This window comes from Spinacia oleracea, chromosome 5 (assembly GCF_020520425.1).
Source record: "Spinacia oleracea cultivar Varoflay chromosome 5, BTI_SOV_V1, whole genome shotgun sequence".
Classification (NCBI taxonomy): Eukaryota; Viridiplantae; Streptophyta; class Magnoliopsida; order Caryophyllales; family Amaranthaceae; genus Spinacia; species Spinacia oleracea.
The window spans coordinates 89,012,604-89,031,717 of record NC_079491.1 but is presented as its reverse complement, the minus strand read 5'-3'; the positions used below and the strand labels follow the sequence as shown (position 1 = coordinate 89,031,717).

General features: G+C 38.2%; 1 protein-coding gene across 1 annotated transcript in view; it reads left to right on the top strand.

The window, feature by feature from the left end:
* Window positions 1-18,871, top strand: part of LOC110790841 (protein NRT1/ PTR FAMILY 5.5-like) — a 37,677-nt gene extending 18,806 nt beyond the window's left edge. Inside the window, exons 3-5 of the mRNA XM_056830359.1 lie at window positions 5,688-5,905; window positions 16,422-17,098; window positions 17,517-18,871. Coding sequence (XP_056686337.1) covers window positions 5,688-5,905; window positions 16,422-17,098; window positions 17,517-18,396 — 1,775 coding nt within the window. The 3' untranslated portion in view covers window positions 18,397-18,871. The remainder of the gene's footprint in view (window positions 1-5,687; window positions 5,906-16,421; window positions 17,099-17,516) is intronic.
* The last annotated feature ends 243 nt before the right edge of the window (window positions 18,872-19,114 follow it).

Genomic DNA, 19,114 nt, shown 5'->3' with positions numbered 1-19,114 from the left:
CAATATCTTTCGACTTGAAGTAACACTTAGTGACATTTGAGCTATGATCTCTTTCCTACCAAGTGACTTTCGTATTGAACTTGATAAGGAGTTAGAAACCCGTCACTCAAAGCACGCAACTGAGTATGTATGATATTCTGACTCCGCGAATAAAAGTGATTATACTGGCCATACGTCCGACCTGGAAATGCTCATAGGTGCTCTAGAGAATAGCCCATATTACAATTCTCATAGGAAGCGGCCACACTTCCACACCTACGTGGGTGAATCCCATCAAGTGTGAGCTACCTTCACACCACCAAAAATATGGATATGAGTTCATTAAGAGCCGTATGCTCAACCTCTTTCCGATTGTAGCAAGCACATAATAACATCTAGGGGATGGACAAAAATAAAAATTTTGTGCTTCCGAATTATATCATAATGTCATCCTTTGAATTCTGAGAGTAGGAGTTCATTACTTTACAATTCATCGAATGGGTCTCAAGGCCATCCTTTCCAATGTTTCCAAAACTAGTTTTCATCATAGGCCTTTCGTTTACGGATCCGCTTTATTCACTTTAGACTTTACATAGTCTAAAGATTTACTCAATAGACAACATATATTTGACGACCTTATGCCTCAAACGTATGTGTCATTCTTCCATTATAGGCATGGTAATTTGCAACAACAGTTTCCACTGAAGGAGCTGGCTTCCCCCACAGTGGAATATCTGCAAGCACATTCCTCAACCATTTTGCCTCATAACCTGCCAAATCAATAGCAATGAATTAATATTCTATATTAGTCGTAGCATTTAGTAAAAGATTGCTTGCAAGATTTCCAAGATACAACTCCACCCCCCTAGGGTGAAGGCACAACCACTGCTGGAGTGAACTTTGTAATTTACAAATACCACATAGGGATCACATAATCCCTCCAACACTCCTGGAAATTCGGAGTAGTGCAAACTCCAATCCATGGTACCCATACGGTACCTGAAGCAATCACCTTATAGCATCCCAATAATCATTACTTGGTCTATGCTTATACCTGCTCAATCCACTTCACAGAATAATCAATGTCAAGCGTAGTGTAGTTCATATAACACTCCCGACAATCTTAGCATATTTGATTTGACAAACTAGATCGGATTTATCTTTAAGTGGATGTTTGGATCAAAAAGAGTCCTAACTTGATCGACATTAAATGAGAAAAACGTTTTAAGCAAAATTTTCAGCTTAGTGAGACAGATTAAGACAAATGGCATTTGGAGTCCTTATGAATTTTACTCTCAAAATCACATTTGACTCATCCATGTCGCTTACCATTTCAAATTTCTGAATTTAGAAATTCTTTTACATCTATTCGATCCAAGTTAGTGTCAAACATATCATATCATCCACATAAAGACAAACGATCATACATTCAAGAGAATCATGCTTAGAATAAACACAAGAGTCACCTTCAATGACATGAAAAACATTACCAGACATAGTCTTGTCAAACTTGTAATGCCGTCATTTAGGAGCTTGCTTAAGTCCTTCAACGTACGACTTAACCAACTTACAGACCTTGTTCTCTTGACATCTTAGATTCAGTCCGATGAGCTCAGCTTCATAGTGTAAAGTGCAATATACTTATACTTTGCATCTTCTCATAACATTACATACTATCACCTAGTGAAAAGAAAATTTACTAGTAATGATATGATTGTCCCAACTGCAAAGCAACAACAAATCAAGAGTAACTCACGGCATTATACTATTACAAACACATTAGCATAATATTTTGAGGGTACTTTCTCAAAAGCTAATAATAATAGTATGCTAGAACCACAACAAGTGTATATTAGGTAATTGACAATTACCAAACATTCTCCATGCAATGAGAATAAGATTAAATGTGCATGGACCAACTCACTAGCCTTATCAGGCCATCAAGTATCATATAATTGACCTCGGACCTTCATCTTGGCTTAAGACATTAGAAACATTAGTCTCACCAACATTATTAAATTAAAGTGTGTGAGAACCAAAAAACAGGTGATTGTCACAATCCATATTGGCACACTTAAAGCTAATAGTTAGGCTACACACATGCAATAAAACCCAAACATAATAAGCTAAGAAAATGAGTGGTCTTAATAAACCTTTTCATACCACCATGTACGTAGGTGCTTGAAACGATTCTTTTGTAGCTTTACAAATATACTCACCACAACCAAGTTTGCAACTAACTTATTAGTTAGTCTCAAACACTAGCCCACCCCCACATTGCACAACTATTTACCAAAATAAATAGTATGCATAAACGGGGCACAAATAAAAACATAAATGAGTAATAATAATTTGACAACTATATTATAAAGCAATCAATCACTTCCCTACTACCGTGTCTAATGGGTATGCTACCATCACTGCACCCTGGACAATCTATTCACATCACAACTTACTCATTAGTGTTCAAGTTTTAACCTCAAACCCCACATTCCCTGCTAGAGTATTAAATAAAATACCTAACATGAGACTATGAGAATGTACATAAACTAAAATATGTAAATAAGTTAAACTTACAACATTAAAAATATGAAGGAGCTTCCCCTATATCGCCAAATTTCACATCGGGTTAGTCGAGTACCATTACCCATCTCAACTTTAAAACTCATCGAGGCACGGGCATATAAAACCCATCAAAGCCTCGTGCTTCGAGTACTACCGCGATTCTTGCGAATGTTTTCTATGTAAATGCCATACAAAGAGACAACACCAATAACCAAGAATAATATAAAACAAATTTTAAACACTCCAATATTTTTTTTAATAATAAACAAGCTTAACCACTGTATTTTGTGGTAACCGCTTCTCCAATAGTTATAGATTGATCACTAATAAAATTGAGAAGAAACTCCCCTGTTATGACACGAACTTGTTAGATTGCCAAGGTTTGAAATGGCATTACCACATAACATTTTTTAACACAAAATAAATATCTCTAGTAATTCCGGAAAACCTTCAAAGCAATGACTCCAAGATGCGTCTCCACTGCAAAACATATGTAACATCGAATCGGCAATTAAGTTTGTACTACATCTCCTTGCGTTAAATATGATGTATATAACATCAGATATTACACAAAACCTCCAACTTCAATGTTAAGAATCTTATAAAAAGATAGGCTTCAATAAAAATATTAAATGAAATATATACTACCGTTTGAAAGGAGGTAGTAAGAAGACTATATGAATATAATCATTTAAAACAAATTTTCATCCATTAGCTTTGAACTATAACAACATAGTAAGGTCAACCATGGCAGATCGATAATAAGAAAATACTTATCTCATCATAGGCGGTATGCTGATAAGGAGCACATAGACCATTGAAACGTCACATAAAAGTATATCCTTTTAAGAGTGTCATAAAAACCCTTGAATAACACGTCAAATTCAATCGTTTAAGACAATTAGAAAATACTTAGCTCTTCATGAGAAGTCATCAATCTGTTATTAGGAACTTTGCTTGAAGACCCTTTGTTCCACTCTCATTTGGTGACAGTTTTGTGACAAATTGAACACTTGGCTCTGACATCATCTACTCAGGATAATATGGTCAGGATTAAGAAGTGTGTTGATTCATCCATTTAGTCTTGAATTGTGTAATCCTCCGGTATTCCAAGTACAACACTTTGAATTAATAGCAAATATAAAAAAACAATCATACCCAAAATTAATATGCAATTCAAGAGAAGCATTTGAAGGTATGAATTGTGACCACCATTTTTTAACGTATGAAATATAACGACAATTATTAACTCTCCTTCGTAGGAGTTGGGGGAGTTTTAATACCACTGCTTCGTACAGCATCATTGATGATCAAGGTCTATGTGTAGATACAAGTCAATTGAGTTCTCCAAAAACGATTCAATAAATTAATTATTGAAACTAAATTATAAACTCGGAAACTCAAATTAACAAATTACCCAACAATAAATTATGCGATAAAAATTATTATTAGTAGAAATTCAGAAAACTCCCCTTGATGATAGCAATCTGATTTCAAGGCCAAACAATACCAAAAACATTTTTGTCATTCCCGATTCCGTATATTTCCAGATCGTCTTACAAGTCCGAATAGTTAAAGAAATCAACATCAATAGCAACACCATCAAAACATACGCAACATTAATAATCGTCTTTTAGATTGTTGCATATATAAAAATAACAAAATGATGTTGCAACAATAACATAGTTAGGAAGGACTTATCTGGAATATGCGACCAACCGGATGAACATACAACGTACAATTGCTGTGCCATTGGATACCACTGTCCTAAAAGACGATTCCGCACTACCTCCTGGTGCAGTAGAACAAAAGCGGTCGCCCTCCAGGATTAACACAGCTCCGAATTTGTGTGCACTCACAAATCCGAATGGAGTCAGAATACATGCCCAAAACCGAGAGTAATTGAGAGAGGAAGGAAAAAAGGTAGTTTTTAGAGGAAGCAATTTGTGTAGTATATATCATTTTTGGGAAGCTACAAAGTTTGATTATATATAATCAAACTTAGGAAGAGACAAAGACAATAACGGTCAAAGCAATAAAAACTATATTGAACACCATTAAGGCTAATTAATCCAACGGTTAAGTAATCAATACAGATTCCCGTAACAAGGAATTAACCAAAATAGCCCGGTACCAAAAGGCCCACAAAACCCACCCCACTCCCGCACATCACATTGCCAAGGCCCACGGCCCGACCCGACTGGCGCGCACGTGTGTGAATTATGTGTCCATCCATACCACTCTCACACTTTCTCAAACAAGAGTTACACCCTCAACCCAATATATAAACAAAGAGGAAACGAGGAATTCTTTCAATGTGGGACATAAGGACCATTCACATTTTTACACTCTTTTCTTTTGTATTTTCCAACAAGAACTTCCAACACATTATACGTCTTCTCAATCTATTGGTGGAGCCAATGTGTCACAGTTCGAATGTTTTGGGCACCGGGACCGTGCGGCACGCTCCTGCCTATCAGGCGGTAGGGGCGCAAGCCTTGTGCGGAACGAATTCAAAGGGCTCGTAAAGCACGAACAAGCAAGGTTTCTGAGAATGAGAGCTCTTGTCTATTGGCAAAAAGAATGAGACGCAGGCGCCGATCGGACACTTTTGTGCGCACAACAGTCACAAGTGGGGCCGACGACGCGAATGTATTTGTTAGGGAGACTTTGTTGAGGCAACAAAGCTAAAAAACAAGCGACATCACAATATCAATAAAGGCTTACAACAACGCTAGAGATAAGCAACGCAACTTCTGGTGAAAGATATGGATTCATACCCCTCGTAGAGGTTTATTTTGAATTAGCTAAAAACTGCACGTGAACACTGGAATGACAATAACATAATAATCTTAGCTAAAACCTAGAAAATTCAAAAAAAAAGTCCTATAAAGTTTAGATAAGACTAATACAAGAAATATAAAAAAAGTACAAGGTAAGGAAGGTTGGATTCTATCACAATACATATTAATCACTTGACCTCACTTAGCCTAAAAAAATTGCTTGATTTTAGTTAATTTTTTATTAAGCTGCATTTAAAATTACTCTATTTAGTTAATTTTTTTAATAGTGACCCCATTCGTCACTGTCCCTAAATATTATGTCAATACAATAAAGCTCAATTGTTTTGAATGCAATTGCAGGGTTAAAGTGGGCGCATTGGTTCGCGAGAATAGTGATGTTATGGGTGATGATGTTATACTTGGCCGAGGTATGGAAGCTTGATCTCAGGCATGCGGCAACAATTATCAATATATGGAGGGGTTCAACTAAAGTATTGCCTCTTGTCTTTGTCTTCGTCGCGGATGCTTTCCTAGGCCACTTTAGTATCCTCTTGCTCTCCAGTCTTTCCAACTCTCTTGTAAGTCACACAATCTGTTAGGTTATGATACATATGACAATTCATAAATCATGCGGAAAAACCATTTAGCCAGGAATACATATTATTTACACATAATCATATAGCATAGTTTAGATGCATACTCTTTGTTGCGTGCCTTCCCTAGCTGCGCCCGAACCGAACAAGAACAAGTCTTTAGGACTCCAAGTGTCGTCCCTCCGTAGATAGTCCACAGCACGTCCGGATCCGCCTTAAGATTGACCAACTAGAATCGCCCTTAAGGTACTAGAATTTTCGGCACTCTTAGGTAAGAAATATGACTGAATTTTTCTCTCAAAACTCACTTTGAATACTTGAATTAATCTCTTAAAATATGTGACCCTAGGCACGTATTTATAGAGTTATGGAAAGGGAATTGGAATCCTAGTAGGATACGAATTAATTAAACTTAGAATCCTACAAGAACTCTAATTAATTAATTTATCCTTTTAGGAATAGGAATTTAATCATATACTAATTCTAATAGTTTTAGGAATCATGCATGAACACAAACTCACACACACACGGCAGCCACGAGGGCCGCCCATGCGTGTGCGTGCGAGCAGCAGCCCACGCAGCGAGGCCATGGCCTTGGCGCGCGCTGGGCCTGCCTTGCGGTGGGCCTGGGCGCTGCCTTGGCTGGGCGCGCGTTTGGCTTGCTGGGCGATGGCCCGACTTCGTGCTGGGCCTTCGTCCGGCAGGCCTCGTCCGATGCTAATTCGTACGATACGCTTCCGATTAAATTCCTGGTTCTGGAATTCATTTCCGATACGAACAATATTTAATATTTCCGATTCCGGAATCAATTTCCGTTTCGAACAAATATTTAATATTTCCGTTTCCGGAATTATTTTCCGATTCCGATAATATTTCCGATTCTGACAATATTTCCGTTTCCGGCAATATTTCCGATTCTGGCAATATTTCCATTTCCGATAATATATTCCGATACGTACCATGTTTCCGTTTCCGGCAACATCTACGACTTGGATAATATTTATATTTCCGATACGATCCATATTTCCGTTTCCGGCAATATCATCGTTTCCGGAGTATTCATTTCTTGCCTGTGACGATCTCAGCTCCCACTGAAACCAAGATCCGTCGATTCCGAATATCCATAGATGGAGTATCTAATGCCATTAAATACTTGATCCATTTACGTACTATTTGTGTGACCCTACGGGTTCAGTCAAGAGTAAGCTGTGGATTAATATCATTAATTCCACTTGAACTGAAGCGGCCTCTAGCTAGGCATTCAGCTCACTTGATCTCACTGAATTATTAACTTGTTAATTAATACTGAACCGCATTTATTAGACTTAACATAGAATGCATACTTGGACCAAGGGCATTATTTCCTTCAGTCTCCCACTTGTCCTTAGGGACAAGTGTGCATTTCCTAATTCCTTTGTCGCTCGATGCTTGCTCTTGAACATAAGGTAAGAGTTGTCATCCTTATTATGTCCAGAGGTGTTCCTCGGTTTCAGAGTTCAACTGATCAAATAAACAGATAATCATAGCCTATGATTCATCCGAGCACGGCCATGCATTTCACAGTTTCTAGCTCTCCGAGTGGCCTTGTACAACTTTTAAGCATCTCATCCCGATTTATGGGAGGACAATCCCAATCTTGCGATCTTGAGATTAGACTTCGTTTGATAGGTGATTACCTGAGCGTTGCCTTTATAGCCTCCTTTTACGGTGCGACGGTTGGTCAACGTCAAAGCAACCAGTTCTCAAACAAGTAATCTCAAATCACTCAGGTATTGAGGATTTAGTGTCTAATAATTTAATGAAATTTACTTATGACAGACTTTCATCTCTTACAGTAAAGTTTCATAGGTCTTGTCCGATACTAGTCTTCCCAAAGTAAGTATCTATGCAAATGATTATGACATTGCCATGTCCACATAGTTCAAGAAACAGAACTACTAGTCATCTTGCATTCTAATCGTCTAACGTTTTCTATGCGTCCAATTTTATAGAAAACTCCGATTAGGGACCATTTTCAACCTTTGACATTCAAGTTCACTTGATAGACATTTCTTAGTCACAGGACTGGTCCTGACAGTCTATCTTGAATATATCGTCAAATTGAAGGGACTCATCATTTAATAAACCACAAATTAAATGGAAAAATGAATTCTTTTCATTTATTGTGAATGATTAACCAATAATGTTTTACAAAGATTTAAACTCTAAAACTTTAAAACATTAAACAGAGACATCAAAGCCATTCTCCAATATGCTTGATTCCCATAGCTGCAGTGTGCGAGTTGTGCTTCGCCTGCGGCAGAGGTTTAGTCAATGGATCTGATATGTTGTCATCAGTTCCAATTTTGCTTATCTCGACTTCTTTTCTTTCAACGAACTCTCGTAGAAGGTGAAATCTACGAAGTACATGCTTGACTCTCTGGTGGTGTCTAGGCTCTTTTGCCTGTGCAATAGCTCCGTTATTGTCACAATACAGGGCTATTGGTCCTTTAATGGAGGGGACTACACCAAGTTCACCTATGAACTTCCTTAGCCATATAGCTTCCTTTGCTGCTTCATGTGCAGCAATGTACTCCGCTTCAGTTGTAGAATCCGCAATGGTGCTTTGCTTAGCACTTTTCCAGCTTACTGCTCCTCCGTTGAGGCAGAAGACAAACCCAGACTGTGATCTGAAATCATCTTTGTCGGTTTGGAAACATGCGTCCGTATAGCCTTTAACAATTAATTCATCATCTCCACCATAGACCAGGAAGTCATCTTTGTGCCTTTTCAGGTACTTCAGAATGTTCTTGGCAGCAGTCCAATGCGCCTCTCCTGGGTCTGACTGGTATCTGCTCGTAGCACTGAGTGCGTACGCAACATCCGGGCGTGTACATATCATAGCATACATTATTGAACCAATCAATGATGCATATGGAATCCCATTCATTCGTCTACGCTCATCAAGTGTTTTTGGGCACTGAGTCTTGCTTAGAGTCATTCCATGAGACATGGGTAGGTAGCCTCGCTTGGAGTCCGCCATCTTGAACCTATCAAGCACCTTATTGATATAAGTTCTTTGACTAAGTCCAATCATCTTTTTAGATCTATCTCTGTAAATCTTGATGCCCAATATGTACTGTGCTTCTCCTAGATCCTTCATCGAAAAACATTTCCCAAGCCAAATCTTGACAGAGTTCAACATAGGAATGTCATTTCCGATAAGCAATATGTCGTCGACATATAATACTAGGAAAGCAATTTTGCTCCCACTGACCTTCTTGTATACACAAGATTCGTCTGCGTTCTTAATGAAACCAAAGTCCTTGACTGCTTCATCAAAACGTATATTCCAGCTCCTGGATGCCTGCTTCAATCCGTAGATTGACTTCTTTAGCTTGCATACCTTTTTAGCATTCTTTGGATCCTCAAAACCTTCAGGCTGTGTCATAAACACAGTTTCTGTTAAAACGCCGTTTAAGAAAGCAGTTTTGACATCCATCTGCCATATTTCGTAATCGTAATATGCAGCGATTGCTAACATTATCCGAATAGACTTTAGCATTGCAACTGGTGAAAAGGTTTCATCGTAATCCACACCGTGGACTTGCCTGTAACCTTTTGCAACCAATCTAGCTTTAAAAACTTCAAGTTTCCCATCCTTGTCCTTTTTCAGTTTGAAAACCCATTTGCTTCCAATGGCTTGGTAGCCATCTGGCAAATCGACCAAATCCCATACTTGGTTTTCAGACATGGAGTCCAATTCAGATTGCATGGCTTCTTGCCATTGCTTGGAGCTAGGGCTCGTCATAGCTTGTTTGTAAGTCGCAGGTTCATCACTTTCAAGTAATAGAACGTCATAGCTCTCGTTCGTCAAAATACCTAAGTACCTTTCCGGTTGAGATCTATATCTTTGCGATCTACGCGGGGTAACATTTCTAGATTGACCATGATTCTCACCAGATTCTTCTAAAGATCTCTGAGTTTCATCCTGAATGTCATCTTGAGCATTCTCTAGAGTTTGTTGTTCGACTCGAATTTCTTCGAGGTCTATTTTTCTCCCACTTGTCATTTTGGAAATGTGATCTTTCTCCAAAAAGACACCATCTCGAGCAACAAACACCTTGTTCTCAGATGTATTGTAGAAGTAATACCCCTTTGTTTCCTTTGGATAGCCCACAAGGATACATTTGTCAGATTTTGGATGAAGTTTGTCTGAAATTAATCGCTTGACTTATACTTCACATCCCCAAATCTTAAGAAAAGACACATTTGTAGGCTTTCCAAACCATAATTTGTATGGAGTCTTTTCGACAGCTTTAGACGGAGCTCTATTTATAGTGAGTGCAGCTGTATTTAGTGCATGTCCCTAAAATTCTAATGGAAGTTCGGCCTGACCCATCATTGACCTGACCATGTCTAGCAAGGTTCTGTTCCTCCGTTCCGACACACTGTTCCATTGTGGTGTTCCAGGAGGAGTCAATTCTGATAGAATTCCACATTCTTTCAGATGGTCATCAAATTCATAGCTCAGATATTCACCGCCTCTATCAGACCGCAGTGCTTTAATCTTCTTGCCTAATTGATTCTCTACTTCACTCTGAAATTCCTTGAATTTGTCAAAGGATTCAGACTTATGCTTCATTAGGTAGACATAACCATACCTACTGAAGTCATCAGTGAAAGTGATAAAGTAGCTGAAACCCCCTCTAGCATTTGTACTCATTGGTCCACATACATCTGTATGGATTAAACCCAATAGTTCATTTGCTCTTTCTCCAACTTTAGAGAAAGGTTGCTTTGTCATTTTGCCAAGTAAACATGATTCGCATTTACCATAATCCTCTAAGTCAAATGGTTCTAGAATTCCTTCCTTTTGAAGTCTTTCTAAGCGTTTCAAGTTTATATGGCCTAATCGACAATGCCACAGATAGGTGAGATCTGAATCATCCTTTTTGGCCTTTTTGGTATTTATGTTATAAACTTGTTTGTCGTGATCTAATAAATAAAGTCCATTGACTAATCTAGCAGATCCATAAAACATCTCTTTAAAATAAAACGAACAACTATTGTCTTTTATTAAAAAAGAAAATCCCTTAGCATCTAAGAAAGAAACTGAAATGATGTTTTTAGTAAGACTTGGAACATGGAAACAATCTTCCAGTTCCAAAACTAGCCCGGAGGGCAACGACAAATAGTAAGTTCCTACAGCTAATGCAGCAATCCGTGCTCCATTTCCCACTCGTAGGTCGACTTCACCCTTGCTTAACTTTCTACTTCTTCTTAGTCCCTGTGGATTGGAACATAAGTGTGAGCCACAACCTGTATCTAATACCCAAGAAGTTGAATTAGCAAGTATACAGTCTATAACGAAAATACCTGAAGATGGAACGACTGTTCCGTTCTTCTGATCTTCCTTTAGCTTTGGACATTCTCTTTTGTAATGGCCTATTCCATCACAATAAAGACAGCTTGATGTGGACTTGTCCTGCTTTGATTTAGCATTGCCCTTGGACTTTCCACCTTTCTTGAACGGTCTCCTTCTAGCCTTGAGTAAATCTTTGGCTTCACAGTCCAGTATTATTTCAGCCTTTCTGACAAGGTGAACAAATTCTGCAACTGTTTCTTCTCTTGGTTCACTTAGGTATAGTTGCTTGAAGCGACCAAACCCACTGTGTAGTGATTTGAGCAAGATAGAGACTGCCATCCTTTCGCTTATTGGTGTTCCTAGTAGACTTAGGTGATCAAATTATGAACACATAAGATCCACATGGAACCTCAGTGGGACGCCTACCCACTGTTTAGTGCGAAGGAGCTGAACATGTGTTTCTTGGACCTCCATCCTATAACACCTGTTGGGAGAACCAACCTTTAGACCAGACGTTGATTCAATCAACTCATGGACGTTCAGGTCCCTGTCCTCCGTACTTCCACGACAGATATCCCTCAGATTCTTGATGAGCGTAAAAGGTTCTTAAGCTACAAACCTTTTAGCCCAATCATCAGGGATATTGTTCAGCATGAGACTCATAACCTTTTTGAGATCCGCATCCCAGGCGTAAAATCTCTCAGGGGCCATGTCTCTGGCATAGTAGCTTGGCATGGGATGTGACAGTACATACTCAAGTCCATTGAGTTTGACTATTTCAACTAGCTTAGCTTCCCATTCAAGAAAGTTTGCCAGGTTCAGCTTGACCATAAGCTCAGAACCCATGATGATGTTTTGATTGTTGTTTGCCATATTAAAACTACAATTGAAAAGAATAAACAAATAAATAATCATTCACAGTTTCTCTTAATAAACTTAAATTCTAGCATACATGCATAATTCAATGTTTATTAAGCATTTTATTCAAGTTATGTGTTCCGGCAGGTGTGAATAAAACGATTCCAAGATCCTAAAATCATTGAAGAACTAAGCACAGTTTGTCGACTTAATCCTAAAACATTTTAGGTAAGCAAAAGCCTTTTGCTAATAGTCTAGAAACTATTCTTGGTTGATAGGTACGTCTAAGAACTTATTAGGTAAACCTATCGATTTTGCCACGACATAAAAGGACTCCTTACTTATATCGTTGAGTTTCACCAAAACTAACATGTACTCACAATTATTTGTGTACCTTGCCCCTTTAGGACCAATAAGTAACACATCGCTGAGCGAAAACTATTACTAGATTGATGTAAAGGATATCCAAGCAAGTGTATATTTTGGCATGGCACCTTTTAACTCAATTTTTAAGTTTGGAACTTAAGGCTCTTACTATGTTGGTTAGATTTTAAGTGAACTAAAATCCTTAATCATGCAACATAATCAAGCTTTTGATCTCATGCATTTTAAGACATATTTAAAAGCAATAAATAACTTAAAACATGCATAAGATAAATGTGATCTAGTATGGCCCGACTTCATCTTGAAGCTTTGACTTCAAAGTCCGTCTTGAAAATCTCCGTGGGAGGCACCATTTTCTTCAAATAGGATAAGCTATAACTAATTACAACTATTTGATGGTACGCAGACCATATTTGAATTGAAAAATAACTTTAGTACTTTAGACCAATTACATTCAAATTAATGGTACGCAAACCATATTTTCTATCCTATTTGGGCCATACTAGTCACTTCATAACCTGCAAAACAGTACATATACAATATATACCATTCACCCATTCATTATCATGAATGGCCCACATAGCTGGTTAGTAAAACACATTATGCATCACGTAAACATTTGCAGCAATTAATCAAGGGCACCAATAATCTACCAATTATTCAGTCCTTATTAATTCTAATCAAGTTGTTTTAACCTTAAGGATTTGTAGACCTAATCAAGAGTTTTATGACTAAAAGGGCTCCCACTTAAACCAATAAATTCATATGCTTTACTAATTTTAAACATAAAAATGTATTTCAAGTCTAACCGGAAACATACAAATTTAATTAAAATTTAAAGCTCATATAAATTTATAATTGAATCCAAAAAGTTTAATTTAATTTCAGTCGTATTTAAATTAATTCATGATTTTAATTTTAGTAAAATAATTAGAATAAATAAAATTTATTATAATTACAATATTCAAAATTAAAATCCAAGAAAATAATTTAAATTATTAATTTTAAAATTAATTAAAATTACGTAAACTGAAAAATTTCAAATTAAACATTCAAAACGATCTAATCGCAACGCAAACACCCTACGCATTGCACGCCCATGGGCCGCACGCACACAGCCATCGTTGGCCATGTGCGCGCAGCCCATGCGCTCGTCGCATAGCTGCTGCATCTTCCATCGCAAGCCATCGCACGCTATGGTGCTCGCTGCGCGCGCGCCAGCGCTCGACGCACGCGAGCCATCGCTCTCTGTGCGCGCTCGCCAGCGCTCGCTGCGCGCGAGCCATCGCTCGCTGTGCGCGCGAGCCATCGCTCGCTGTGCGCGTGAGCCATCGCTCGCTGTGCGCGCGAGCCATCGCTCGCTGTGCGCGCGAGCCATCGCTCGCTGTGCGCGCGAGCAATTGCGCGCGATCAATCGCTGGGCGCAGCGCTCGTGGCACGCGAGCTTGCGCTCGCTGCGCGCGAGGCTGCGCGCGCTTGCGAGAGGCAGTGCGCGTCGTGGCGCAGCTCGCTTGCTGCCCACACGCGACTGCCTTGGCTTGCCTTTCGCCCATGCCCATTTGTTCATAGCTCGTGGCCCACGACACAAGGCAGGGCTGCTGCCTTGTGCTCGTGCACCATGCCCTTGCTCATTGCATTCGTGCCGCACGGGCGACGAGCTCCCTTGCTCGTCGTCGCATGCCCGCACTATACAACACCCCTTAAGGGTAACACGAAGCGTCCATTTCTTTGTGCGTGCAAGTTATATGAACGAATCGCATAAAAATTAAAATTTATATTTAAAATTAATGACAAATTAATAAATAATATTAATTTCATAATTTTAGGGCGAAAAATCGAAAATTTATTATCCAATTGATTTCCGATTATTATGGATTCAAGTCTAGGTCATAAAAATTTAAAATTTATCATAAATTTACAATTTTTATGGTGGTTTTTAATCATAGGTTTCTAATTAAATTATAATTAATTATGAAAATCAAATTAATTCTAAATTATTCTAATTTTCAACAAATTAATCATAATTACAAATTAGATTGCATAATTAACAAGGCTAGGCATTCAAACTTGTTAAACATATACAGTAGGTCAGTCAAAAATCCAAGATTTATCAACAAGAATCGCAAATATTTAATTTAACGTCTTAAATTTACGAAATTTTGCATTCGAAAAACTAAAACCTTCGAAAAGTCATAGTTAGGCTTCGAATTTGAGAATTCTGGGTTCGGCAGAAAAATACTGTTTTTGTCAAAATTTTAGAATGCCTTTTACATGCGGAATTGACACAAAAATCACTCGATTTGGATGAGTAACGAAGAAACTGCCGAAAAACTGCGTACGTATAATTAAATAAACGCAATTTGCAATTAATTAACAATTACGAAAATTAATCACCCTTTTAATTCTTGCAAATTTGTAATATTTAACCATGTTCATGCAATTTAGATTATGAAAATAATAAGGGGCTCGTGATACCATTGTTAGGTTATGATACATATGACAATTCATAAATCATGCGGAAAAACCATTTAGCCAGGAATACATATTATTTACACATAATCATATAGCATAGTTTAGATGCATACTCTTTGTTGCGTGCCTTCCCTAGCTGCGCCCGAACCGAACAAGAACAAGTCTTTAGGACTCCAAGTGTCGTCCCTCCGTAGATAGTCCACAGCACGTCCGGATCCGCCTTAAGATTGACCAACTAGAATCGCCCTTAAGGTACTAGAATTTTCGGCACTCTTAGGTAAGAAATATGACTGAATTTTTCTCTCAAAACTCACTTTGAATACTTGAATTAATCTCTTAAAATATGTGACCCTAGGCACGTATTTATAGAGTTATAGAAAGGGAATTGGAATCCTAGTAGGATACGAATTAATTAAACTTAGAATCCTACAAGAACTCTAATTAATTAATTTATCCTTTTAGGAATAGGAATTTAATCATATACTAATTCTAATAGTTTTAGGAATCATGCATGAACACAAACTCACACACACACGGCAGCCACGAGGGCCGCCCATGCGTGTGCGTTCGAGCAGCAGCCCACGCAGCGAGGCCATGGCCTTGGCGCGCGCTGGGCCTGCCTTGCGGTGGACCTGGGCGCTGCCTTGGCTGGGCGCGCGTTTGGCTTGCTGGGCGATGGCCCGACTTCGTGCTGTGCCTTCGTCCGGCAGGCCTCGTCCGATGCTAATTCGTACGATACGCTTCCGATTAAATTCCCGGTTCCGGAATTCATTTCCGATACGAACAATATTTAATATTTCCGATTCCGGAATCAATTTCCGTTTCGAACAAATATTTAATATTTCCGTTTCCGGAATTATTTTCCGATTCCGATAATATTTCCGATTCTGACAATATTTCCGTTTCCGGCAATATTTCCGATTCTGGCAATATTTCCATTTCCGATAATATTTTCCGATACGTGCCATGTTTCCGTTTCCGGCAACATCTACGACTTGGATAATATTTATATTTCTGATACGATCCATATTTCCGTTTCCGGCAATATTATCGTTTCCGGAGTATTCATTTCTTGCCTGTGACGATCTCAGCTCCCACTGAAACCAAGATCCGTCGATTCCGAATATCCATAGATGGAGTATCTAATGCCATTAAATACTTGATCCGTTTACGTACTATTTGTGTGACCCTACGGGTTCAGTCAAGAGTAAGCTGTGGATTAATATCATTAATTCCACTTGAACTGAAGCGGCCTCTAGCTAGGCATTCAGCTCACTTGATCTCACTGAATTATTAACTTGTTAATTAATACTGAACCGCATTTATTAGACTTAACATAGAATGCATACTTGGACCAAGGGCATTATTTCCTTCACAATCTGTACTAAAGATAAAACTCACACACATTTTTGTTTTAATATGCTCTTGTATATGTTGTAGGGACTGGGGTTGTTTTGGATGTCAACACCACCAGTTTCAGCCAAATTAAATGGAAACTGCGCAGAATACAAGGCTGAATGTATAGAGAACCGCCAAAAACAACTCTTTTACACGGCCCTAGTCCTTAACGCGGTAGGAATAGCAGGTCATGTAGCTTCTTTTGACTTCTTTGCTGAAAAGCAGATAAAGAGTATTGCAGCGAACTTGTCTACAACTTTTAACTTATTCAATTCTTCCGAAGAAGAGATTAACGATGTTCAAGTGGGTGTCCGAGAACAGAATCCTTCTCCATTAGCTTCGAATTTTGGGCTATCATCACCTTCTTTTCCACGACACTTCCTTTGTTTATTTTGTAAATGTTGTGGAGTCTTCTGCTTCTTCTTCTTCAGCAGCATTGTCTTTGTTGCTGGAATCCTAATAGTGGTGTTCGTCAAACCATGGACTATTAGGTTTGGAGTTTCAGCCATATTTGCAGTGTTTTCATTTCTAGTTTTCTTGAGTGCAGCTGCCTCTTACACGTATGTTGGACCTCGAGGAAGCCCCTTCACTACTACATTTCGCGTGCTTTTTGCTGCTTGCTCCAAATTTTTTTATAGGCTACCGCAAGATGTTTGTCAGCTTTATGAGAATATAGCCCTTGGTGAATCTTCCTTGTTTTCTCACACCAACAGTCTAAGGTAACGTACGTACGTACTTTTGTTTCTTAGTTCATGAGAATATCTATAGCCCTTATTTTATCTTTTACCATCGGAAACTTGTTAACTATGTTACTAAAACTCTTTGTTTTAGCTCAAGTACCTGTGTCAGATCATCGACAATAGGACATGGGAATTTACACTCCGACATTTTATTTTGGTCTAAAATCAAAGAAAATTTCCACAATTTAGCCATGTCATACACTTTTTGGACATATACCGTGTCTGATACCAGTACCCGAGTCTGAGTAACATAGCTTGTTAATGGGATAGGTGTTGAATCAATTTTTTGGGTGTCTTGGCCAAGGATTACTTTGAAGTAACTCTCCATGAAAAGCTATGCAAGAGCCCTAATGTACATACTCTAATACTCGCACTTACCAAATTTATGTTTGTACAGGTGTCTGGACAAGGCTGCTATTATACTGCCACACCCTGATTTAAACCAACAACAACAAAGTCGATGGAAGCTCTGCAGAGTATCTGAAGTCGAAGCAACCAAGATTTTGATACGGTTAATTCCCTTGTGGATGACCTTAATAATATGTGGAGTTGTATCTTCCTTAGGGGAGACATACTTTATGCAGCAAGCAGAGAGCATGAACACCGAACTTGATCCTTCTTTAGTCTTTTTGTTCTTCAATGTATTCGCAAATTTACTCTTCACCAAGCTCTTTGAGATGATAGCCGATGAAGTTGTTGGCAGCTCAATATCCCGCAAACGTTGGGTGTCTCTTGTAGGAATTGCAGTGGCAATGATGCTCTCGATATTATGCTGCATCGCAGCAGCAATTGTAGAGAAAAAAAGGCTACGAATAGCAAAAAATCAGGACTTAATCAACGAAAAAATACCTATGAGCATATTTTGGCTAATGCCACAATTTGCTTTGCTTGGTGCATCGGATGGAATACTTGCAACGAGTGTAACTGACTTGCTATCGGATCAAGCTCCTCCCCCTATGAGTCGATACTCAATACATTTTGCATTTGCAGCGTCTGGAATTGGATACATGGTGAGTCCAATTACTGTTGATATAGTAGGAAAGATTAGCCAAAATATTAGTGGTAGTGGGACAAGTTGGTTCCAAGCTACATCCAATAATAGTCGTTTAGATAACTATTTCTGGGTGTTAGCTGCATTAAGTGCTGCTAATGTTGTCTTTTACATTGTGGTTGCAAGTAACTATCGCTTTAGGGACTCCAAAAATAACATTTTCGATAAGGCACCAGGAGTACTACTCCATGGTAACCATCCACTCAGCTCTTTTTTCTCTCTCTAAAGGAATTGCAAACAGATTTGTACAAACCATAATACGGATTCCCTACTTATAACAATACGGAGTATTATTTTGGTATCCAAGTAGACCAAGGATCAAATGTCATCTTCGTGTTAGTGTTAGAGATCATACTTTACATTTTCGATAAGCCACCAGGAGTACTGGACTTTTTTAAAAGCAATGTTGTCAAAAACTACCTTATAAAATTGTGTTTTAGCGAAAAAATACTTTATAAAAAATTGTAATCAACTTCCTTATATAAAAAATTATGTTGTAACACACTACTTTTTCCCGAATTATGAACCTTGACTTAAATTCCGAGAAAAGTTAACCCCGAAATTTTGCATAAATGGTCATAATCCAACCAAATGTAGTATCTTACATCCTAAAAAAAATTATAAGATATTTAATTACAACATTTTCTTTATAAGGTAGTTTCTCGAAAAATCTCAAATTAATTTATAAGGAACGTAGTATTTCTTAAACTCATACTCCCTCTGTTCTCGAATATTAGTCCCTTTTGGAATCTTGACACTCTTCACAATTGAAGAAAATCTTCTAATTTATTTCCAATACATACTTCAAAACATATTCATGTGAGATCTTATTTTGTTTGTCTTAATGTGTAGTTTAACAATATCAAAATTTTATATGTTTCTAACACACATATTTGGAGATATTTACGTTTAAATATTAAGTTAAAACGAGTTAAAAGTCAAAA